Source organism: Bos mutus, chromosome 8 (genome assembly GCF_027580195.1).
Source record: "Bos mutus isolate GX-2022 chromosome 8, NWIPB_WYAK_1.1, whole genome shotgun sequence".
In the NCBI taxonomy this organism is placed as follows: Eukaryota; Metazoa; Chordata; class Mammalia; order Artiodactyla; family Bovidae; genus Bos; species Bos mutus.
The window spans coordinates 23,116,553-23,143,746 of record NC_091624.1 but is presented as its reverse complement, the minus strand read 5'-3'; the positions used below and the strand labels follow the sequence as shown (position 1 = coordinate 23,143,746).

At 37.5% G+C, this 27,194-nt stretch overlaps 1 protein-coding gene across 3 annotated transcripts in view; it reads right to left on the bottom strand.

Moving 5' to 3' along the window:
• Positions 1 to 2,599: 2,599 nt before the first annotated feature.
• The window catches only part of SPIN1 (spindlin 1), an 82,054-nt gene continuing 57,459 nt past the window's right edge, over positions 2,600 to 27,194 (bottom strand). For all 3 annotated transcript variants that reach the window (XM_070375206.1, XM_070375205.1, XM_070375207.1), the window contains 3 exons: positions 16,051 to 16,304; positions 11,104 to 11,337; positions 2,600 to 6,130 (listed from right to left, as the gene is read on the bottom strand). In XM_070375206.1, the coding sequence (XP_070231307.1) occupies positions 5,931 to 6,130; positions 11,104 to 11,337; positions 16,051 to 16,304 (688 nt within the window). In that variant the 3' untranslated portion in view covers positions 2,600 to 5,930. The remainder of the gene's footprint in view (positions 6,131 to 11,103; positions 11,338 to 16,050; positions 16,305 to 27,194) is intronic.

Below are 27,194 nucleotides of genomic sequence, written 5' to 3'. Positions count from 1 at the left end.
TCCCCCATAAATCAGACACACAGAGAGTCCACCACAAAGTCTAACTCTTGTGAGAAAAGCCAGGGTCACCAGGGACTACTCTCCTTGTTTTTCTAGTGGGAGAGTGCACAGTGCACTAGCAGTCACGCCCAGATTTCTTATAGATCCTTTAGGAGACAAATTCAAGGCAAAAGCTTTAAAGCTACTTTCACAATCAATATATGAAGACAATTTAGAATGCTGGATTTCAATCTTCAGTTCAGTTGTTAACTCTTTATGTTAATGTCAAGGGTTTAAAACAGTCTTCCTTCTCTACTTTTCACATCATGATCTGCTCTGGTTCCAACATGAAGACACAGAATTCAAAAGCTCTATGTAATATGCCAATCCTATAAAGGATTTCCAGGTAGTTCACATGGTACTTCAAGCTCTTATGTTTTCCCAGAGGATGAATTTTCAAGGTGTAAGCTGAAAGTAATGGAGGATGATGGAGATAAAAACAGAAGCAGGAACGTGCCTAACAGTACACATGGCAGCCTACTCACCTACTGTTAACAGCCAACATAAAAAAGAAATGCATGGAAAGGCCCCAGACTTCCGGGTTGCTATCACTAGAGCTGACTGGTGTCAAAACACCACCTGGTCCAGTGCCCTTCACATAAAAATTAAGCAGAAAGAACGCAATGTCATTTTAAGCAAAATAATGTGCCAAGGCAGTACCCCAAAACCATCTGCCACTGAGTTACCAAAACCTATGAGTTTTATGGACAATGTAAGGACAGAGACTATCTAAGAATGTCTGGAGAAACAGTTTACAGACTCATTTAATCTTCTGAAATTCAGCAGCCTAAGAACTTGAGAACTACATATAAATTCAGCAACCTAAGAACTAGATATATATATATATATATATGAATGAAAAACTAATTACTCTAATTAGATAGGAGTCCAGGTTTAATAGGAGTATTAATTTAATGATGTTTGAAGTGTCTTGAAAATATAAAATAGTACATTCTTGTGTTGGAAATTCTTAAAATATTTCCCATATAATCTCTAAATAATAAATATTTTTGTATCTTTTATTAGCTATCATTTGGGGTTATAATTCTCACTATAAAGAGATATAGCTTTCTACATTATAGTGACTTAATCACTCCACTGAAGTAATTTAATTCCGATGCAAGAATGAAGCAGCTTGCAGCCTTGGCACAGTGTTGGGGGTCTGAGTTTCATTCGCTTCTGTAATCCTGTACAAGGGACCCCACCCTCATCTCTTTTACATCAGCACAACATGAAAAAACATCATGCCTTCTTCACAGGATTAAAAATGAAATGAAGGGCATTCCCTGGCAGTTGAGCAATTCAGATTCAGTGCTTCCACTTCAGGGGGGATAGGTTCAATCTCTGGTTGGGGAACTAAGATCCCACACGCTGTGTGGCATGGCAAAACACACACACACACACACACACACACACACACACATAAGCCAACAGCAAAACAAAACACACAACCAAAACAAAAAGCATTAAATGAAATGGGTGGAAAGTGCTTGGTGAGGTACTTATTAAGCACTTTTGCTAATGCTTTATTAGTGTCAAATGCTTTTATTATCACAGAGCTGACAGTACCAAATGAAGAAACAATGGAAAGTAAGCCCACCCCTGCAATTCTCCTACAGTGGTGACTGCTTTAGATGCAGTTCTTCAGTTTACAAGTAGCAGTCAGCAATCACCCACCTTTAGACTAAGCCTGCCTTGTTATTTTGGGGAAAAAATATTTCCAGAGCTGTACCTTCAGTTATTGCAATGAGTGATTACTTCCAGGAAGAAGACTGTAAGATCTCGCTCAGGGTGAACCCTATGCTTCCAGGTCCATCTCCTTCCTGTATCTGTCTGTGGCTCCTCCCACCAGAGCCTGAGAGGTGACCCTGCCTCCCCCTGGCCATGGCCTTGGCAGTGGCCATTGTGGCTGCCACACCAAGCCTCCCCCGCCACTCTGCCAGCAGGAAGACCTGTCCCGTCACCTTTAACCACAGATCCTTGGGCCAAACAGGGTAACATTAAAAAAAAAAAAAAAATCTAATTTAAGTGTAGGAATACCATAAATTCTACTTTTTACTCTGATAAAATTATCCAGGAAGATAAAACAGAGTACATACAGTTTCAGTACTTATATGCCTTGGTGCTTAAAATGAAGATTTTTCACTACAGAATCTAATTGGTACTTAAGTATTAATAAAAGCAATATGCAATTACAGCAAGAAAAGATATGAAAGTATAAAACACATTATTTAATCCTATTTAAAAATTCTTTTTAAATTTAAAATTTTATGATAAATTGAAATTTCTTAATTGCTAATCACAAAGTTTAATACTTTGGACTATACAATATATTGGGGCTACTGATTATTGCCCCTTTTCTTTTTAGGTAGTATTAATTACCATTCAAATAAAAATTCTACTTCTTTTTGTTCCTATATGTATACCTGACATTTACATTGGTGAAAAGAGGGGAAAAGGTTACTTAAAATCTTCAAGTAAAACTTCAAAAAAATCTTTTCACAGAAGCAGGTTTAACACATCACAGTCTGCTCATAAGCACAAAATTTGCAGTCAAAAGTTGCACATAAAGGGTTTATTTTAAATGTTTTAAGGATAGGATAGAGTTACATCATAATTATAAAAATTACTTACAGAATTAACAGCTTTATATTGTTTATACTTCTAAATGCAGAGAACAGGGAACTGTCTACACATTGTATAAAATAAAATTAAAATTAAAAATGAATTCAAGCTTGAAAGATGAGGTCATTTACCTAATTTTAAAATGCGAACACGAAGACCTCTGAACTATACACATTCGTTCAACTGCACTAATGATGGAAAATACAAAAAGCGCAGCATTTCCAAGGAACCACAGACATTTCAACCATAATTGTTTTCTGTTATAATAATTATTCCTGTTTTGTCTTTGGAGAACTTTCTTTTTTTTTAAGACAATCAGCTTAATAATGTTTTCAGGCACTACAATTTGTGACAATCAAAACAGTCTTCTAATGGGTCCACGGCGTTCAGAGACTCAAGCCCAATGCACTTGGGGGTTTGGCACGTAAAACAATAGCAGAAATGAAATCTGGTTTAGAAGCAACTGTGATTGTTTCAAGAATGCACAGTCCCTTCAAATGCTGCAAGACATACACAACAGGAAAATCACCTTCTGTTGGCACTACATTTGCTTCACCAGTGCATTTATATCCTACAACCACTACAACAGCACAGTTAAGCAAATATACAGAAACTGAAAACAAATAAAAACAAAGATAGAAAACAAAAAACCTAAATATATTTAACATGCAATTTTAGTTAGTTACATTGAACATTCTACTTAGAATAGAGCATGCAAAAAAGGATGGTCTGCTTTTAAGGTCTTCCCTTGAAGCTTTACGTGGCAGCCAGACATCACACACGCACACACACGACACAATAATACTATAGCAGGTCAATGAGAAAGGCCAATACATTTTATACAGAGATTCATGTCTTGTGTTGTCACAAGTCCCATGATAATTTTGGAAATTAATGTTGTATTCCTAGAACAAGGAACCAACATTCCGATACCAGGAAAATGCAAGCAATGCATGCAGATCTGAAACATGAGCCTAAACGAAGCCTGAAATACTCAGCTGGGAAGCAGAGTTAGTCACGGCATCAGGAAGTGTGGTTTAAGCCACCAAAAGAAAAAGAATGAAAAAAAAAAAAGGGAAAATAACAACATAAAACCCCTTCCCCTTCCTTCAACCCTAAAGGCAATAAATGGAACAATGATTAAAATAATGATAACAAATCACATGTCACATTTATCTCGACAGTGGCAGATCATGTGGTATATTAAAAGTTCCTAAAGGTACTTGCAGAAAAACCACAATGCAAGTCATTAAGTAATGCAAGAATTGTTTCAACTGATCCAACCCTCAAGATACCACCAGAGGACTTTGTTTTTCAGCCTATAGTCACTGTGTCCTGTTCCTGCAGTGCACACTGGACAATTCACTCTCTTGGCCATTCGTGTCCTCTTGGACTCGGGGAGCTGGGCTCAGCCTTGAGATTCACATGCAGGAACTCTTACAAGAGCCACCAGCAGAACAGACGACAGCTCTGTAGTATGACACTTGTTTCAACCACAGAAGGAACACCTAAGACCTAGGTACTCACTGCATGGAGAAGCTCACCCCTGACCACCCTGGGTGAGGGCACACTGCAGAGAACCAGGTGCTGGATTTACATGGTGCACAAGGTTACCATACGCCAGCACAACAAGGCAAAGCCTTCCTGAGAGTGAAAATGGGCATCATACCAACCACGTACAGCATGGCCTTGAAACTAACATCAAGAACAGCTATGAGAGGGGTCACACAGACCTGGTGTTTGATTGCCAGCCTATGTATTTAAGCTTTCTGCCCAAATCTTAGGTAAGATTTTCAACCTCTACAAGACTGGTTTCACAAACCATCTTTCTCCCAGCCAGCTTTCAAACTGCCAGGGATCATCCAAAACAAAGTGATAGGCTGATGTTTTGCTGCTAAACGAACCACTTTTGCAGTTCTATTTTAGTTCAAATAGCCTTGCAGGGAAGGTTCCAACAGCTAAGGGCTGCTATCAGTCACACCCACAAGCCAGTGCAGGTGACCGACCCTGATGTGGCAGGACCCACCACATGGAATGAATCCACATTATCAGCACACCGTGAGCAAGAACACACAGCACCAAAAAAGGTGTCAGGAATTTAAGCTGTTAATTGTCTAGATATTCTTTGAGGGGGAAAAGCCTTCTGACCATAATCATACACCAGTAATAACAGTAATAATAACAAAGGGATCCGAGAGAACTTGGTAAAAGACAACAATGCCATTCTTACATTTCTAATATAAAAGTACTATGTTCTTCCAGGAACCTACCAAATACACATAAACCACTGATATACTGTTGCCTTTTAAATCCATGTACTAAAACCCAGACTAGTACTAATTTGTACAAATAGTGGACCAAATGCATCATCCAAAACACACCTGTATTACACAATGTGGACCAAGTACCTGGGCTTCGCTTTAAAAAAGTATTTAAGATTAAAAAAAAATGTAAACAAAAAATGTACAAAGCTTAGAATTAAAGGCAGCCTTTTACCTAGATTTCTAATTGTTTTATAAATTCTAATGTGGGTCATTAAATATCCACAAGTGATTCATGTTTGAATTTACAGTTTAAACCCTCTGGATTGAAATGGTGCTCTGAACTTCTGACTTTCAACACAAGCTGAATGTCCCCATGTTCTTCCTGTGCCCAGATTTAATTTTTAAATAAACAGCAGTGATATAAAGTCAAGCACTCCTGTTAAACTGGAGAAAATTATTTAACTCCTACCTCAATCCACAAAGAACTGCCAATGAAGTAAGTGTGTGTGTGTGTGTGTGTGTGTGTGTGTACACAGATCTGTGTGTGTGTGTATATATATATTATATATGTATACACACAGATATAGATAGGTAGAGATATACATACATATATATCTTAAAAAAAAAAAAAAGGCAGTAACAAAAATGCAACCAAACTATGCTTGCATTGTGGCAGCAGAATAAGTGTTAAGAGTGAAGGGGAAAGTGGATAAGATCTATTACGGTTTTAAATGACTATGATACTAGCTTAATTTTTACCAGACTTGCCTGTAACTCCCTTCCAGACAGACAGACTTCTTTTAAGAGGAAGGAGTTCCTTACACAAAATGCTTTGTGTTCACATAAATCTGTACGATTCAGAACAAAACCAGTTCTGCTGGCAGAGATTGTGGGTTCGCAGGGACATTTAAGCTTTCATTAAACTGGAAAGCAATCAAGTCTTTATGTCTACAAATTATACATTTAATAGTTCCACAAATTTGGTAAAGTTCGTGATGACATCTAGGATGTTTTCACCAAATCGTAGACATAAATATGGAAATCATCATCAAACTTGATGAAATAGACAGATGGTTTGGCTTCTACTTGATGAATGACCATGCCAGTCCTTTTAGAGCCATCTTCTTTGGCATATTCCACTTGTTTGCCCACCAGGCTGTCCACAACTTCTCCCGGTTCCCTTTCTGCTGGAGGTGAATCATCTATATTTAAAGGGGGAAGGAAAAAAAAGAATTTAGAGTCAGTTTTTAGATACACATCAACTCACATATTTTAATAATTTTTAAAAATGTTTTTAATATCTTGCACTCATCTTGATTTTCTAGACCAAAAGTCAGCAAACTTTTTCTTCAATGGCCAAACAATAAATATTTCAGGCTTGAAGCCATATGGTCTCTGTACCAACTACTCAGCTGTATCTCTTTGTGATGATACATCTGTGATGACACAGATGACACATAAATGAATGGTGTGACTGTGTGCCAATAAAACTTTATTTACAAAAATCTAGATATGTAAACAATTTCAAAAAGCATAACCAGAAATTCCTCTGGCTCATATTTAATTATAGCTATAATTACCAAAGCCTTTGACTGTGTGGATCACAATAAACTGTGGAAAATTCTGAAAGAGATGGGAATACCAGACCACCTGACCTGCCTCTTGAGAAATCTGTATGCAGGTCAGGAAGCAACAGTTAGAACTGGACATGGAACAACAGACTGGTTCCAAATAGGAAAAGGAGTACATCAAGGCTGTATATTGTCACCCTGCTTATTTAACTTCTATGCAGAGTACATCATGAGAAACGCTGGACTGGAAGAAGCACAAGCTGGAATCAAGATTGCCGGGAGAAATATCAATAACCTCAGATATGCAGATGACACCACCCTTATGGCAGAAAGTGAAGAGGAACTAAAAAGCCTCTTGCTAAAAGTGAAAGTGGAGAGTGAAAAAGTTGGCTTAAAGCTCAACATTCAGAAAATGAAGATCATGGCATCCAGTCCCATCACTTCATGGGAAATAGATGGGGAAACAGTGGAAACAGTGTCAGACTTTATTTTTCTGGGCTCCAAAATCACTGCAGATGGTGACTGCAGCCAGGAAATTAAAAGACGCTTACTCCTTGGAAGGAAAGTTATGACCAACCTAGATAGCATATTCAAAAGCAGAGACATTACTTTGCCAACAAAGGTTTATCTAGTCAAGGCTATGGTTTTTCCTGTGGTCATGTATGGATGTGATAGTTGGACAGTGAAGAAGGCTGAGTGCCAAAGAATTGATGCTTTTGAATTGTGGTGTTGGAGAAGACTCTTGAGAGTCCCTTGGACTGCAAGGAGATCCAACCAGTCCATTCTGAAGGAGATCAGCCCTGGGATTTCTTTGGAAGGAATGATGCTAAAGCTGAAAGTCCAGTACTCTGGCCACCTCATGCAAAGAGTTAACTCATTGGAAAAGAGTCTGATGCTGGGAGGGATTGGGGGCAGGAGGAGAAGGGGACGACAGAGGATAAGATGGCTGGATGGCATCACTGACTCAATGGACGTTGAGTCTGGGTGAACTCCGGGAGTTGGCGATGGACAGGGAGGCCTGGCATGCTGCGATTCATGGGGTCGCAAAGAGTCAGACACGACTGAGCGACTGATCTGATCTGATCTGATAATTACCTAATGAAGTAATAAGGACTAAAAGAAGGAAAAGGTCAAGAAAAAACTAAATACAGTTCACCCTTGAACAACAGGAGTCTGAACTGTATGGGTCCACTTATACCGGGATTTCTTCCAACAGTAAACAGATCTGTAGTTGATTGAATTCATGGATACAGAGGAACCACAGAAATGAAGGGCTGCCTATAAGTTATATGCAAATTTTCAACTGCTCAGAGGGATCAGTTCCCCACCTCAACCCCCAGGTTGTTCAGTTGTCAACTATAATAATATCTTTCTTTTAAAAAAATTTATTGACATATAAGTGAGTGAGTGAAGTTGCTCAGTCGTGTCCAACTCTCTGCGACCCTGTGGACTGTAGCCCACCAGGCTCCTCAGTCCATGGGGTTCTCCAGGCAAGAATACCAGGGTGGGTTGCCATTTCCTTCTCCAGGGGATCTTCCCGACCCAGGGATCGAACCCAGGTCTCCCGCATTGCAGGCAGACACTTTAACCTGTGAACCACGAGGTTGATTTACAATTGTTGTGTTTTATAACTTCTTAAAAATAAGTCTGCACTGGTGATTTCCCTCAGTGGTTGAGAATCCATCTTACAATGCAGGGAATGTGGGTTTGATCTCTGGTCGGGTAACAAAGATCCCACAAGTCATAGGCCAACTAAAGCCCATGGGTGCTGCAACATGAGACCACAGGCTCTGGAGCTTGCACACCACAACCAGAGAGAAGCCTGCACATTTCACAAGGAAGATCTCACATGCCACAACTAAGACCCAATGCAGCCAAAAATACATAATAAATCTAATAATTCCTTTTAGTGAAACAAAGTATTGCTTTACTTTGAAATGATTTTAAGGCAGACAATGCCTACTGGGATTACTGAGAATGTACGACACACTTAAAATGCCTAAGAATTCCTGCCTTATCTTGGGACTCCTTAAAGCTTTTCTCCCTCAACTTCATTTCATTACACATGGTCCTCCTAACCCAGTTTCAAAATAAAAGAGATTTCTCATGCTATAAAAATAGGTGCTAGGTGAACTCAACTGAATCTCGGAGGACGGATGGGGCACCTGAACTTTTTTTAAAAGTCCCTAAGAAAATCTGAGTGTTGGAAAACATTGCTCACCCTACGACCTAACAAGAACTCTGTAAATTCTAGGAAAACACATAAAAATGAGAGCAAATTATCACTACCAACAACAAAGAAACAATGTACAAAGGGGAGAGGGGGCTGGCAAGGGGATGGCACCAGGCAGTTACATTTCTATTTTAAGAAACCCCTTACTGCTCCTGAGTAACTATGGAGCAACAGAGAGCCTTCAAGCAGGACAACCAGGTATCCCGGGTGTCCATGCTTATGCCAGTCATCCTGACACACTAGTTAGAAGCGCGCCTTTTAATTTCCACATGTATCTTGGTCTGGACCATATCTTGTATTTACATTAACAGCAGTTTGCTCTTTGATTATAATAAATTCTCTCACTGAATGATATAATCCGGAACCTGCAATTCTGATCTCACATAATACAAATAATCCACACGAGCATGTTACCAGTTCTGGAGGAGTAAAGAGGAAATCTAAGCTGAACTCTTCTTCAATAGTGCTCTTCCATCAAGTAGCAGCATCATACCACACCACACTTTCATGGCACCTCATGTGGATGAAGAAATCCCATATACATGACTGCCATACGTTTTATAGCAACCATGAATGAAGAAGCAAGAGACTCAAACAAAGGCCACCATGGAGCTCTTTGTATCAGAACATCACCACAGATTCTAACAGCAAATAGACTTTCATACAGTTCAAAAGAAAGGAGTGAGAGGATAAAGACATGGTCGGTACAGGCAATGGGTAATATACAAATGACCCCATACTTTCTATTATCAAGTCAACAGCACCTGCTTTAGACATTTCTCTACAAAAATGTTAAAAATTTCATATAGGTTGGAGAAAAGCTTTTAAGGAATGTTCTCATCACTAAATTCTTGCCTATATAAACACTTTCCACTATACACTCATAACGAATACACACAAACTAAAAAAAAAAAAAACTCTAAGAAGGCAGAAGTCAGGGCCAGATGACCATGAGTGGGTTTACGAGCAGCATGTTCACAGGGAGAGCTTAAAAAAAAAAGACAAAAACCAGGAGAGGATAGCACATTGCTCATATATCCACTGTCTATCAGACACATTTGTCCAAGGCCAAGACTTCATGTGTTTGAGGAAAAGCCATTGAGTAGTTAAAAAAAAAATAAAAGGCTCACCTAAAACTGAAATTAAGAAAATAATTCTAGTCACAACAGCATCAAAAAGAATGAAATACTCAGGAATACATGTAAAAAGTGCAAAACTTAGAAAACTACAAAATATTATTCACAGAAAAAAATCTCAATGAATGAAAAAACATCCCACGCTCATGGATCAATAGCTTAACATTGTTAAGATGGCAATACGCTCATGCCAAACTGACCAAGAGATTCAACATAATATCTAACACAATCTCAGCTGACTGCTTTGCAGAAACCAACAAGCTGATTCTAAAATTTATATGAAATTGCAAAGACCAGCCAAAACAATTTTGAAAGAAAAGGAGGAAGATTCATACTTATTGATTTTAAAACTTAAAAGAATGAAGTTGGACCTGACATCACATCATAAACAAAAATTAAATCAAAATGTATCAAAAATCCAAGTAAGAGTTAAAGATCAACATATTCAAGGCTTCTAGAAGACATGAGTAAATCTTTATAACCTTGGACTTGGCAAGGGATTATTAGATATGACTCCAAAAGCATGGGCAACAGAACGAAAAATAGACAACTTGGATGTCATGAAATTAAAAACTTTTGTACTTCAAAGAAGGCTATCAAGAAAGTACAAAGACAACTCTGACAATAAGAGGAAGTATCTGCAAGTCATGTATCTGACAAGAGACTTGAACCTAGACTACTGACTCTAACTCAGTAACAAAAAGACAATGTAACTGAAACTACAGGCCAAGGCCATGAATAGATTTCTCAAAACAAGACACACCAAAGGCCAGTAACACAAGAAAAGATACTTGACAACTTTAGTCATCAAAAATATGAAAACCAAAATCACAATGAGGTTTCATTTTACTACCACCAGGATATCTAGATTCAAAAAGGCAAGTTAAGAAACGAATGAACACACAAATATAGTGTATCTGTTCAATGGAGTTGTATTTGGGCATTAAAAGAAATGAAGTATGGACACACTACAACACGGATGAGTCTTGAAAACACTAAGCTGAGTGAAAGAAGCCAGTTACAAAGGACCCCATATTATATATTCTATTCATATAAAAACCCAAAGTTCAGAACAGGGAAAGGAAAATATTCTTTACAACCTAACTAAAACAATCACTTATCCCTAATAATTAAAAACTTTAAATGTATCTCCATAAGAATTCATCAAAGACCTTGTTTTGAAATTCAAATTCTTTTTGAAGTATCAAAAGTAAAAGCTGTCGATTTATACTTACTAGAATCGGGCATAATGCGAAGGTCGCCTTCTTTATAATCATCTAAGAGCTGGTACATGTATAAGACAGGATCTTTCTCATAGGTGATGTAAAACCATGTGTTCATGATAGGGGCGCGTGCTAAGACCATTCCCCTCCACTCGTCTTTAGAGCCATCCTCTGTCTCAAACATGTGCTCCACTGCTTTGCCAATCATCGTGTCGGCTAGGTGCGCATCACTGATTCGAGATGTTGCTAGGGACAAAAAAAGCAAACAATGGTTTACAAAATATGCACTGTGAAGACTGAACTTATTCAAAGAAATGATTCTGAAATACACTATCAGGCTTCAGAATCATGTGGAGGGCTGTACGAAGGACAACCACCAAATTCACATTACTGACCCAGCCCAGGATGGATTCCACGGAATTACTATGCCCCAAAGTCATGTTACTAAGAGAATCTGTTTTTCTTTCTCTAATTCATCTGCTCTTGGTACTGTACTTAATTAAAAATTTTAGTTGTTTATTCAAGGTATAAAGTATTTTGGTTACAATAATTATTTTAAATTATTAATAATTATAGACTTACAGAAAAGTTCCAAAATTAGTATTGTCCCTATATAACTTTTACCCACCTTCCCTTACATTTACAAAATGGTCATTTATTAAAATCCAGATATTAAGCTTCAAGGCATAGGTTTTTACTCTTGCCCCTACAGTCTATTTTTTACAGTAATCAGAGTGGTATTTGTGGCAGTTACACCAGATTATGTCGATCATTTGCTTAAAATACTCCAGCATTTTCCTTTCATCATCTGAATAACAATCTGTTTCTCCAGAGCCAAAGCCCCTCAGCCTTCATTCCCTGCTGGTCCTCTGCCCTCCTGTTCTGTCACCTTCCTCCTACTGCCTACACCTCAGCAGCATGGGCATCTTTTTCTGGGATGCCCTTGGGCTGACCACAGCCCCCACATCCTCAGGGGCTGGCTCATCCTGAGCAGGTGTCCTCCCTGAGGCTCTCCAGGACCATGTTATGAAAAGCACCCCACGGCTCGGTCACTTGAGTTTTATTTCTTAAGGACATTCACCACTATCTATAATCATCTTGTTTTACATGTTTGTTTATTTGTTTTTAGACTGCACAGTGATGACAGCAGAGGCCTTTCCCATCATAGGCCTCTTCCCATCATATGATCATCATATGATCACCCCATCATATGATCCCACTGTAATCATTGGGGTTCAACACTGCTGTGTGAATTAATTATTTCAGAGGAAAAGCAGGTTGTTCTAGATTGTCGTTAGGAACACAGGTGAAAAATGACAAGCTTCTTTTCTTTTTTAACACTGGGATAATTATGGAGGAGCCTATTGATGTTAAGATTTTTCCCTTCTTCATATTTCAGATAATTCTTTAAGGAAAAAAAGGCACTTCTATCTCATTCATGAGAGCTTCTATTTTTGTTTAAAGATACTGCTATTCAATTTTATCAGAAAGACACTCTAATAGACACAAATGGTAGTTTTGTTTACATGTGCAATAATTACCAAACATAACAGATTCTCTGCTGCACAACACTAAAGCAAAATCCCACCAGTTTCTCCAAACCAGAAGGTATCAAACTTTCTGATCTCAGGACTCCTAAAATTTTTGAGTATTTGTTTACATGTATGATAAATATCAGTATCACTATTTTTAAAATTATAAATGATGTATCTAAAGACATTTTAAGATACCCACAGAAATACATTTTTAAGGAAAAATAACTATTTTCTAACAAAATTTTAATATATATCTAGCTTTAGAAACAGGCAGCTAGCTAGACTCATATCTGTTTCAATATTCAATCTTTTTTGCATGTACTTTTAGTTGACTTTTAAAATCACAAAGATATGCTGTTGAAAAAGAGTATTTTATTCGTCTTTTCAAATAATTCTAGATATTCTCCTCTGATATCACATCAAAACTCAGCAAGTCTTGGCTTTCCTTAAAGGTTAATTGCACTGTAGAATCTGAAATCATTATCAATAACCTCTGTCAAACTATTAAATTAAAATTCATCTGCAGAATACATAAAGAATTCCTATAACTCTGCAACAAACAAAACAAACTGAAATAATCCAATCAAAAATGTGGGCAAAGGAATAGGTATTTCTGCAAAGATGACATATGAATGGTCAAAAAGCATATAAAAAGATGCTTAGCATCACTAATCATCAAAAAAAATTCAAATCAAAACCAATAGAAAATAACAAATATTGGTGAAGATGAGAAATTGAAATCCTTATGCACTGTTGGTGGGACTGTAAAATGTTAATGAACACTATGGAAAAACAGTATGTATACAGGCACCTCAAAACAAAATTGCTGTATGACTCCACTTCAGGGTAAATGCCCAAAAGAACTGAAAGCAGGGCTTTTAGACATATTTGTACACCCATGTCATAGCAGCACTACTCACAATAGCCCTGATAGAAGGAACCCACCAAGAGTACAATCAGGGATGAATGGGGAAAAAATGTGGTATTCACATACAATGGAATATTACTCAGCCTTAAGAAGGAAGGAAATCCTGTCACGTGCTACAACATGAATGAATCTTGAGGTCGTTATGCTAAGGGAAAGAATCTAGTCACAAAAAAGCAAGACAACATGATTCTACTTATGATGTACCTAAAGTTATCAAATTCACAGAAACAGGATGGTGGATACAGGGGCTGGTGGGAGGGGGAAAATGAGTTGTTTAATGAGGAAAGAATTGCAAAATAAAAAAATTTGGAAATCTATTTCATAACAATGTGAATATACTTAATACCTCTGAAGTGTACACTTAAAAACAGTTATGGTAGTAAATTTAATGTTTTGTGTTTTTTACCACAACAAAAAAAAAACCTGTTGGTCTTTGAATGGATCTTTCACCAATACATGGTTTGGTAACATCATGCACTCTGTTCGTATCAAAAATATATTCACTGAGCTATGCAGATCTTTGGAAACCTCAGTATATAACTGTGAATGGATGAGAGTGATAAAGGCAAATTATACCTTAAGATTACTATGAATTTTGATCTCATAAGGCTCATGAATATGCTTCAGGGTACCACAACAGTCCCCAGACCACGCTCTGGGAATCAGTACTCTGGGATGTCACTTTCTCTCACCTTTAGCTTAAGATTAAGGAAAACAAAACTAACTTGAATGTACTGCCTAAAGCAAATTAGGAAAAATCATTTTCTTTCTACATGGAATATAAATGAAGTCCAAATAACTTTTCAGAATCAAGTATCACAGGGAATACTATAATTAACTGATAATTATATTAGGCATATAACATACTGCTGCTTTGCAAATAGGCCTTTGGATTTCCTTTTAAAAATTGTTTTTTTTTCCTTAGAAAAGCAATCCATGTCTATTGATGCAAACTGAAATGGCCCAGAACTAGAAAGAAAAACATTAAGAAACCCTTAAATCTCATCACCAGAGACACTCATATATTTCTGGATATCTTGGTTTGGTAAAATCAGTTTTTTTTATAAATCAAGCTAAGTTTTTTCTGCTCTATGATGACAAAAGAACTAACACAGGTCATGTGGCAGAATGCAGTAAAATCTCAAATAAGCTAGCAGTCTTGCCCTTGAAGGGGTCAGAAAAGAATTATGATAATTAATGAGCACAAATAATTGATATAAAAGTGAGGATACTTTTTAAGCCCTGAAGGGAAGATTCTTCCATGTTAGTTTCTGATGTGGGAAATGGACTGCTCTCAAGATCAAGAGGAAAGAGGACATGCCTCACAAGGAACAATGTGTTCAGTCACACTTAAAAGAGATAAAGTTTAAAATGCCAACGATTTACTATTACACAATTAGTCACCTGTAGTTAAAAACACAAATTTAAAAAAGACTTCTGTGAAAACAGAACTGTATTTATACAGGATGAGTAAAGACAACATCTGCTATCTAAAGCGAAGATTAAAAAGTAACTTGCTGCTCTGCTAAACTTAACCTGATGGGGAAGCATTGTCCCAGGAACACAAGGGTAAAAGCAAAGGGACAGGGGACTGGGTAAGCTGCTTCCCTTGACAATCTGATTCCAAAATTCTGTCTTCCAAGTACAGAACTGCTGAAGCTATATTTGTAAAAATACAGGCTTTTAAAGGACAATTACAAAAACATAAACCAGATTCAGGCAATGGCAGCATCACTGTAAAAATGCAAATACTCTGAAGAAAGGAACATTCATTTGGGAGTATTCTATTGATCTTAAAAATAAAATCTATTTTACTTTATTCTTAAAAATAAAACCAGTCATTATGCCTAAGGTATGCAAGGCAAAACTGATTCATATGACATTTAAAGTCATTCATAGCTCCTATGACCATTTGTGTATATAAAAAATAAACTGAGGCTGTCATTAAAAGAAAAAGAAAAAAAGCCATTCATTTCCCACAAACCTTGCAAAACAAACCCTTAAAAATATAATAAAATTCACATGCATTGGTTGTTTAAATTTTTGCTGAAAGTGCAATGATCACTTTTATAATAATACACAATGAAAGATACACTTCACCTAAAGATTCTAAAATAAACACATGAAATTTTTCTTAGTTATTGTACGATGAAATAAGTACACTGAATATTTGAGCTAATGAGAAATACTCTTACCCATCAGAGTCCAGATAAACTGTGAGCAAAATGTGGGAAATAATCATATTAGAAATTATTAGATTGTCAGCTTCTTAGGGAACAATTTTATACATCTTTATATCCCTCACAGTTCCTTTGAACTGTGGTTTCAGGACATCTGTTCAGCAGTTTTCATGGTCTTAGGTGACTGATTTAAATATGTATCAGAAGTGCTTATTCTCCAATAAAAAGACAAATACCAGTTGCAAATAATCAAAAAGCATCCATTTCAGAAATCCTTTTTAAAGCATATAATGCACAAATAGTAAAGAGAACTTACCAACTCTATCAGGGAGGACTTCAAGCGCAGAAACTCTTTCATCTTTATTAAGTTCTAGTCCATAAACACAGTCAAATCCATCGTATTTTATAAGATACAAAGAAGGGTTTACAGGCACCTGGTCCAGAACGGTTCCTTTCCACTGGGTGACAGGGCCGTTCCCTTCCTTCCACCCATGCTGAATCCTGCAGCCTACGATGTTCCGCCGGGGCTGGGAAACAGGCTTGCTTGGTCCCACACTGCTCCGATGTTTTCTGTATTCACACATATACACATATAAGGTATCTTCTCAAAGTATGCACTCCTACCAACACAACTACTGCTAGCTAGCATGCTCTCATCAGAAGTCCCTGGTCCTGTGCAGGCTAACACTGCCACACCCAGGGTTCAGGTGGCTCCAGCCAGCATCTCCCAGTCCCAGAGCCATGCAGCGGTGGCTCACAGGGGGCCCGTTTCAAGCAACAGGAGCTTCCTGTGCATCTTAAGTGTGAAGGCAGAAAAACCAGGACTAGCCCGTAGCAACTAAGCCCTAAAATTAAGCATCAGTTTTTCAGCTTTCTGAGTTTCTTTCAATTCAATCAACTTACAGTTATCCAAATTAATCAAAGAAAGACAAGCGCTGACTACATGAAATAAATGCATGTGCATATGGTCTTATGAAACAGAAATCCATTTCTTGTCAAAACGAAATGTGTAACTATTCAATTTCAACCATTCTTATGCCCACATAACTTTATTCCCACTGGCTTAAATAATAAGAATAAACTAGACATTTAACTTTTTCTTAAACTAAGTCCAAGCTGGCTTATATTCATGCATTTGTACCATCATTACTTCTCTAGAAAGCACATAACCTTCAACCCTTAAATCTGTAGCAAATAATGTAATATTGAAAATTATTCAAGCGACATACATCAGTTACAAACAATTGAAAAACCTACATACAATGTTTACAAATAATACACCTGGCTCTTGATGTTAGGGGGAAAAAACCTTCATTTCATGGAGCAATCCAAAGACAACGGACAAGACTTGGCTTGAATGAAAGCTGAAGGCCAAAGCCATGCTGGCACATGGATGCTGCTATATGCCAAGAATGAAAAAATTTAGAGAGCAGAAAAGAATTGCTTTTCTGCTACATATAGGCATAAAGCTCTCATCTGGTAAACCATAAAAGTGGTGAATAAATGGAATAAATACAAATGTACCTTAAAAAATACAAGTAATTTATTATAGGATATAGTATTTAAAATTACAATTGTATATATTTGAAGTAGACCAGCTTGGTAAACTTCGTAGGTTTGTGAAACAGAGAAAACAGGTTATACAGCAAACCATTAAAGCTGCATTAATAAGGCCTATAATCAGTTGACACAATCCTTTACCTAAGCAAGAGAGGGAACACCATTTGGGGAACATCTCAGAAGGAAAACTTCTCCAGTCGGACTGTAAAAGGATTCACGGGATTACATACAGGATTGTGAGACCATGAGACCAGAAGACGCTGTGTCTGCCCAGCACTTAAGGCTTTGCACACACCCAGCCAAAAGGCCTGCCAGGAAAGGCAGAACCATGCACCGAGGCCATAAGCTGAGAATAACATCCTGAATAGGATTAGGCCTGGGGATAAAGGAAAGATGAGGTTCAGGTGCTAGGCAGATCTCAACAGGTAATACAGAGGAGAACACACAGAAGTGTATTAAGTGTGCCATGGGAATACTGAAGAGCTCTGCAGCACAGACAGCTCTCCTGGTATAGTGTCACCCCTTCCCATGTACAAGAGTCTCAGCAGAGGACCATGGTGGCAACAATGGGCAACGGAAGCAAACCCCAGAATATGTCCACAAGGTAGACGGAAACTATCACCTAATGTTATGCAGACACAAAGGCCATGAAAGAGGAGCTTACGTCAGAAACAGAAGAGCCCAGATGAGAGGCAGCCACACGAGAGAAGAGGCAAGAAAAATCAGACAGTCAAGAAACAAGCAGCAATTTGAAATCTTTGCAGAAATGAAGATCAGACTAGAGGAAGATGGAAGAAATTGACACCAAGGAGCATTTAAGGAAAATTGTTGTTTTTCAGTCATTAAGTCGTGTCCAACTCTGCAATCCCACGGACTGCAGCACGTTAGACTCCTCTGTCCTCCAGTATCTCCCAGAGTTTGCTCAAATTCATGTCCATTTAAGGAAAATAGATAATAAAAAAAGAGACAGATGGGAACAGATATGAAATTCCAACTTCTATATAACAGAATCACCCAACAGCTAAAATCAGAAGAACAGAAAAAATACTAAAATAATTCAAGAAAAATATCCTGAAAGACTCAAATGTACAAACACATCTCTGGTAAAACGGACGCAGAACTATTGACGCTAAGACATCCAGTAAAACAAACAAACTTTAAGGAAAATAACATCTCCTGGCATCCAAGCAAAAGAACTGCATCACCTGTAAGGAAAAGCAAATCACAATGTGACAGTGACCCTGTGCGCTGCCAGTGATGAACCTTCAAGTTCTCAGGAAAGAAAATGTGAGGTGGTGATTTCACAGTTGGCCAAGAACTCTATATTATCCTCCAAGTAAAGTACACAGATCAAACTGTGGACAAATAAGAACTTGAGGAATATTGTTCTTACAGATGCTTCCTGAAGAAGTTAACAGTTGGCCATTCATATCTATGGGTTCCACATCCTGATTGAACCAAATGTGGACAGAAAAACAAAGTTCCAAAAAGCAAAGCTTGAATTTGCCACATGCAGGCAACAACTTACATATCATCTACATTGTATTTACAACCATTTACACAGTATTTACTCTGTGTTAGGTATTATGAATAATCTAGAGACGATTTGACGTATACAGGAGGATGTGTGTAGGTTATGTGCAAATACTAGGCCATTTTGTATAATGGACTTGAGCATCCGTGGATTTTGGTATGGTGTCAAGGGTCCTAGAATCAATCCACCCAGATACCAAGGGACCACTGTATAGGATAGTTTCAGATAATCAAGAATGCTTAGAAAGCTTTCAGCACAGAGCTGACAGTAAGCATCTTTTAAGCTGACAGTAAGTGAAAGTGAGCATCTTTTACTGCAGAACAAACAGGGAAAAAGAGAAATACAGCAATATGTAACTATTACCTGCTCTGACAACAGAGTTAACACCACTCTGAAAAGGGGAAGGAAAAAAGAATACCTGTAAAGTACAAGAAGTTCGCTAAACAAAAGAGTATGATTTGGAACAGAGTACCTTATATTAAATGGAGAGAAAGCAGAGAAGCGGGAGCTAAATTCAATACTGTTTATAGTAAGGAACCAATCTATATAACCTAAAATAAATAAAGATCGGTTAATTTTAAAAGACTGCAGTATAAAACTTAGTGGAGAGAAAAGCCTTAATAACATACTATCAGTCAGTAACTTGTAACTACTAATAATACTCAAACCTAAAAGTGAACTCAAGGCCTCTTCATAATCCCTGAAAATGGGCCTCTACATCCAACTGGCCCTCTGTGGGGATATACGGCTGCGAAGGTGATTACATTTCTTCTTTAGAATACAGGTACCTTTTCGAGCATTATATTTTTCTTCAAATAGACAATTACCTATCTTCTTTTGATCTTTAGGAAAAAGTCCTTGTGATTCATCCTGTGTACAGGATCAGGTTTTCTTCAAAGCAAAGGCAGAGGTTGGTCCCCAAAACTCACTGAAGAAAGAATTCAGTCATATGCACCATTTTATAATTCACAGACATTCTATTATTACTACCAAAATTATAAGCAAATATAGCATCTTTACCAGTGTGATGATTAATTTTAATGTGTCAAGTTGGCTGGGCCACAGTACTAAGATACCTAGTCAAACATTACTCTAAATGTTTTCTGTGAAGATATTTTTCTACATAAAACTAACATGTATATCAGCAGATAGATTGCCTTGCATTACATAGGTGAGTCTCATCCAATCAGCTGAAGGTATTAATATCAGCTCTTCCCTGGATCTGATCTCCAATCTCTGTGCACACAACATTGGTGCTGTTTCTCTGGAAAACACTGACTACAAACAGAAAAGATTCTATCCTAGATTCAGAGGCATGAAATTTTCTACTACTATGATTCTCAAAACTGACAGCAGAAAAGGGCAACTGGAAGACTCAGAGCAGTTCAGTCACTCATCCTTCCTACACTCACTAGTGGCATTCTTCTGTAACGTGCAGTTGCTTCTGAAGAGGGAGATGCATGATGCTCTCTTTAATCTCATTTCAGAACAAGCATTTTCATCCCGGTCACCTCCAGTGGAAGTACATGAGACTCTCCTCCCTCTTCCGAACAACACCAGGGACTCAAATCTAGCTAGCAAGCGGCCCTATTCAGAGTGGTTCCTATATCCTTTAATTCTGAAGAAACACGACCCTTCCTTTTTTGCATGGATTTTATTTTCTCACTTTCTTTAAGGGAATTTTAATCATTAACTTTTGTTACACAATACATGGTAATAATATGCCTGGATTACTCCCTGGTTTGGGGAACTTCCTGCAAGCCGTATGGCGTGGTCAAAAATACAAATAAATAAATAAATAACCTACTTATTAAGCTTACAATTTTCTACTAAAGTACACAATTAAAACCAAAGTAAGACGAAAAATTACCAAAAAAATTTAAATAACAACAAAAAAAATTCTTAGCAAAGGAAGGAAAAAAATTTTTTAAACAAACATCTTAGCACCTTAGTAACCCTTTCCTGGCCACTTTCACCAAACTATCAGAAATTTACTCTTTTGTTCCAAATTGTTATTAATTTTGCTCAGTTCAGTTCAGTCGTTCAGTCATATCCGACTCCGTGACCCCATGAACCACACAGCACGCCAGGCCTCCCTTTCATCACCAACTCCCAGAGTTTACCCAAACGCATGTCCATTTAGTCGATGATGCCATACAGCCATCTCATCCTCTGTCATACCCTTCTCCTCCTGCCCTCAATCTTTCCCAGCATCAGGGTATTTTCAAATGAGTCAGCTCTTTGCATCAGGTGGCCAAAGTATTGGAGTTTCAGCTTCAACATCAGTCCTTCCAATGAACACCCAGGACTGATCTCCTTTAGGATGGACTGGTTGGATCTCCTTGCAGTCCAAGGGACTCTCAAGAGTCTTCTCCAACACCACAGTTCAAAAGCATCAACACCACAGTTCAAAAGCATCAATTCTTCGGCGCTCAGCTTTCTTTATAGTCCAACTCTCACACCCATACATGACCACTGGAAAAACCATAGCCTTGACTAGATAGACCTTTGTTGGCAAAGTAATGTCTCTGCTTTTTAATATGCTGTCTAGGTTGGTCATAACTCCTTCCAAGGAGTAAGCATCTTTTAATTTCATGGCTGCAATCACCATCTGCAGTGATTTTGGAGCCCCCAAAAAACAAAGTCAGCCACTGTTTCCAGTTTCCCCATCTATTTGCCATGAAGTGATGGGACTGGATGCCATGATCTTCGCTTTCTGAATGCTGAGCTTTAAGCCAACCTTTTCACTCTCCTCTTTCACTTTCATCAAAAAGGCTCTTTAGTTCTTCTTTGCTTTCTGCCATAAGGGTGCTGTCATCAGCACATCTGAGGTTATTGATATTTCTCCTGGCAATCTTGATTCCAGCTTGTGCTTCTTCCAGCCCAGCGTTTCTCATAATGTACTCCACATATAAGTTAAATAAGCAGGGTGACAATATACAGCCTTGAGGTACTCCTCCTATTTGGAACCAGTTTCATGCCCAGTTCTAACTGTTGCTTCCTGACTTGCCTACAGGTTGCTACTATCTTAAAAATAATTTTTAAAAAACATTCCCTTATTCAGTAGCAAACAAAGAGGATTTTTGTTGCTTTTTGCAACAAATTTTTGCAGCATTTATTTTTTTCTCATGTATATTTGGTTTTTCTAGATATATTCTCTGGTAGTCAGACAGGGTTCACAAATGCAAACTACAAATTCTTGGAAGCCTCAAAATACTGTTATTTTGTTCTTATCCTTGACTTGCCTAGGTATGCAAGGCAGGCTCAAATTCCCTTTGCCTTCAGTACCTTTATTGCAAAAAGGTATTTTCATTGTCTTTTATCTTCCAGAGTCACAGATACCAAATGCCAATCTGATCCTTGCTCCTTTGAGGGTAATCCATCTCCCTCTTCAAGCTGCTTTTAGAATTTTGTTTGTTACTAGATTCTGAAATGTCCCTAGGACTCGTGACATGTGTCTAAGTATCCCTCACTAAGACTTGGTCAATTTCTTGAATTAGGTAAAACAGGCTTGAATTTTAGCCTATCTACTGAATATCTTACCTAATATTTTGATTCATATGAATTGATCATCTTTATCTTAAATGATTTTTCTTTGTAATGAGTGCAACACCTGATATGAGGATAATTTTCACTTTTCTGGATTCCTTATGAACTTCTGGGTTGAGCCTTGTCTTTGTTGCATCTGCTGCCATCTGAGTGGCAGCATTCTTCACACCTGCAGGAGAGCAAGGTTAACTCTCCTGTTCTATGTATGACTTTCTTTGGTGCTGTCAGAGTTCCTCAGGTGCCTGATGATTCTTGGTGTTCATATTTTCAGATGCAAGGAAAGATATAAAGTGGTAACCGTAGCTGAGATGTGTTTCTTCAGGCCAAGTCAGGGTCTCTGAGTTCTCAGTATGAAGTATAGGTTCTGAAAAAGCAGCCAGGACCTAGGTAATTTCAGAGCAGCTGAGACTGTGTGGCAACTTCAAGCCAGGGGAGATAAGGTGAACACCTACTGCCTAATGCAGCTGGTTTCTCTCACCATAATGACAAAGGGAACTGCAGCCAGCCTGTGCTGTCTCTAACCTGAATAGACGCTAGGGTCTAGTTTGAACATTCAACTTTTTGGAGGTCTTCTTTTTCAACTCAAAGTTGTTGAGAGTTCCTTAGCTTAGCTTAGCTTTTATATTGATATAAATCTATTCCTGTCTGCTGTGTATCCTGCAGAGATTTCTCAGTGTTCTGATCTGTTGGTGGGATGATCTTTCTATATCAATAACAAAAACTGCAAACTTAATGTAAATTACGGTGAAGTACTATTTTCTATCTGCTTATAGAATAAATACAACCCTCCTAGTGAACAAATAATCTGGCATCCATTGTCTCAGTGATTTCATGTCTAGGAATTGATCAAAAGAAAACAATGGACAAGCACAAAACTACAGCAAACAGTATGTTCTGAGCAGTGCTTGTACCACGGGAAACTGAATATGAAGTTCAATAGGTCTCACTGATTTAGTGAGTAATACTTATCTATATGATGAATAACTACATAGCTATTAAAATCACAGAAATAATATAAACACATTTTAAATATATACACAATCATTCAAACAGATATGTAGGAAAAAAAACTTTTAAAACATACATTAAATTATTGACAGGCATAGTCTCTGGATGAAGGTGGATCAAAAATAATTAAGCTGACTTTCCCTGCATTCACTTGTTATTTTCAAAATTTTTTATGACTTAAGTACTGTACTTTTATAGGCAGATAAAATACAATTTGTAATTATGCTTAAATTAATGCAGTTGATTCCTAATTCTGCAAGAAACTATACATAAAAATAGATTTATACATATTAGCATTATAAATTCCAAATTTTATTTCTGTTGCCTTTTTAGTCAAGAGTAATTTCATTTTTAGAATACCATTTCACTAAATTCTAAAACGAATTAAAGATCTAATATAGATACCATTTTTGCCAAATTTATTTAATGAACAACTTAATTTGATTGAAAAGGTAGAGGCAGGAAAGAATGAACAGATGGGACTTCCTGGAGGTCCAGTGGTTGGGACTCCGAGCTTCCACTGCAGGGGGCACGAGTTTGAGGAACTAGGAGCTGCACAGCAAAGTGCAGCTCCAAAAAAAAGAAAAAGAAAAAAGAAAAGAATGAACGGATGCCTCAATGAATACTAAAGTCAAAAATGGTAATTAGAATAATACAATACTTCTAAAAATCGTAAGCCAAGCTTTCCAATTACTGCTCCCTGAATGTCCAAACTGTTCAAATACCCTTACAGCCAAAGTTTACAAGTATTGTTTTAAAATATTTTTAAATATGTTAAACTAGTAATTATTAATGTTAAGAGTGAAAAAATATTTACTACTTTATTTTTCTGTGTATTTGAAATTTTCCATACTAGAGAAGTTAAAAATTACATACTAAACAAACTTTTTTGTTTTTTAATTCTAATCACTAATTCAGATTCAAAAATCAGTAAGAAAAATTTTAATAAAAATTAAAGCTTACTTACATGAGTTGAAATAGTATATATAAAAGTAAACAATAAGAACATGTCAGATAACTGGCAGAAGATACAAAAAGATAAAAAACACACTTAGATGGTCATATCTCTAGGTAGTTCAATCTAACAACAGTATAGGGCTTCCATGATGGTCCCACTGTGGTTAAGAGCCTGCCTTGTAATTCAGGGGACACTGACTTGATCCCTGGTCCGGAAGATCCCACATGCCATGGAGCAATTACGCCCATGCATCACAACTACTGAGCTGCCACTCTAGAGCCTGCATGTTGTAACTACTGAGCCCGTGTGCTGCAACTGCTGAAGCCCTCGTGCTCTAGAGCCCACGATCTACAAGCGAAGCCACTGCAATGAGAAGCCTGTGTGCCACAACGAGAGAGTAGCCCCGCTCCCTGCTAGAGAAAGTCCATGTTGCAGCAACAAAGATCCAGTGCAGCCAAAAATAAACAAAACAGAACAGAAAATAAACATATTTTTAAAAAGAACAGTACAGGGAGTTCCCTGGTGGTCCAGTGGTTAGGACTTTAAACTTTCACAACTGAAGGCTGAGTTTCAGTCTCTGGTTGGAGAACTAAGATCCCACAAGCCAGTACAAAAAGGGATGTAAGATTAACAATTTAAAGCAACTAACTTTTTAAAATTTAAAATGAGAATTTCTGGAATATGGTGATTTTGCTTTGCATGTTCTCCTTGGATATGTTATTTTTAATAGCCTTACTGTCTGGCATTTTCTTGGGGGAAAAAGTCTAAAGTATTCTTAACTATCACTTACCAGGTAGTCAATAAACAAACAGCAATATTATAAACAAATACCAAGACATCTCATTCAATTGAGGACACATGGAATTATAGCTCCAAGGGCAAATAAAAGGCTGTATTGTGTCAGGATCCAAACAATTCAAGGATAAAAGTAGAGAAACCAGAACTAAACATCTATAATCACTTTCCTTGTCATCTCCATAAGCTATAAACAGCTTTTCCTATAGTTTCAATGGGAGTAAATGTTGACCAAGTATACAGCATCCAATCACCTTTCATTGCTGTAATTGTGTATATTAATTTCCAAACAACTTGACTTTGTTATCTGATGTGCTTTAAGATATCAGTTCTGATGATGGTTTAGGCCAGTTCTTCTCAAACTCAGGCATGCATCAAATCACCTACAGTTTCTGAAAACAGTTACCCAAGCCTGTCCCAGAAACTCTGGGTTCCATTCTATTCTGCAGGCCTGAAGAAGAACCAAAGACTTTCTAACAAGCTTCCAAGTGCACTGCTCACCTAGGTACCACACCTTTGGTAGCAGAACTGATCCAGAATAAACAGTAACTTCTATACATCCAAGTTCCCAAAAAGGAAAACCAAGACTATAGAAAACACTTCTGTACTTTGCTCAATACTTTAAATAATGGTACTGAAAGTACCATTCCAATTATTCTGTCATCAAGAACAGAATTCCTGAGAACAAACTAGTGGTTACCAGTAAGGAAAGGGAAGGTGGAGGGGCAAAACAGAAATAGGAGATTAAGTATAAACTCCTGTGTATAAAACAAATAAGGATATACTGTAGAGTATAAGGAATCTAGCCAATATTTTTATAATAACTGTAAATGGAGTATAATCTTTAAAAGTTGTGAAACACTATGTCATACACCTAGAACACTGTAGAACTTAATTATATGTCGATTTAAGAAACAAAATCTGTGCTGAAAGGCCTTTCACCCTTTATCTAGACTCCCTTAATGACTTAAGTTGAGTACCATTTCTCATCAGTAAATATCTTACTTTTATAGTCAATATTTAAAGGCACCGTACTTCTTACATTTTTAACTATTATAATTCTCCTATAATAAACCAGTAATGACAGCCATATACTGCATACTTTGGTGTATGAATTAACTGATCTCTTTCCTAATTTTTTTATTTTTTTAATACTGTGAGATAAAAGCAGCTTCCTTACTGTGTTCCAGCAGATTTCAAAAGAAACTAAGTCAAAATAATTGTCTTTTTGCAAGATGCACAGCAGTAAATAGAAAAAAACTGCTTCTCTAGTACTTGTTGCTTGTTAAGAGTTCTACAGCTGAAACTGGCATTCCCAGCTTAAACCAACAATAAAAAAACAGGATGGAGAAAGTCAAGTTTTCTATCCAAATCACTCTGGCCTTTTCATTATTTTGTCTACACACTGTGCACACTGAGAGTATTCAGAGACGTCCATGGCAAGCATCCAAATGCCTCAAGGGTTTTCCAAAGCACTATTCACTTTCACTGGTGTGAGTAACAGAGCTACTGGCAAATTGATTAAAAAGTATTCCACATTTGACCAGTTTATCATTGTCAATACCATGGTTCATTTAGATGCTTGCTCCAACTGTGATCTAGGTCTGTGTGCTTGTGACAGAAATATTTTTCATATACGAGACAACAAAACATACAGTTCAGGAAACAGGACGTGGTATCAATAGTTACTATAGGTTCCAGAATCATACTGTCCTGTTGCTGTATCCTAGCTATTTCTTAGATGTGATGACCACAGACTCAAACTCTCTTCGCATAGAAGGATTCAAGGTCCCTACTTGACAAGGGATGTCATGAATGAGACTACCCCAGGGACAAGAGGAGGAGGAGGGGAAGGAGCACAGTGACAGCCTTGGTCGGTGACTAGTACTGGTGTCTTAGAAAAAGGAAAACATTCCCTAGAAATCCTCAATTCAGTGTGTTAACAGGTCCTGATCCATTTTTCAAATGTACATTAGTGGAAAAGATACCAAAGCCCAGTCACACCTCCCTGAAATGTAAATCTATCGACTATCCAAATTAAGGAAGAAAAAGAGCC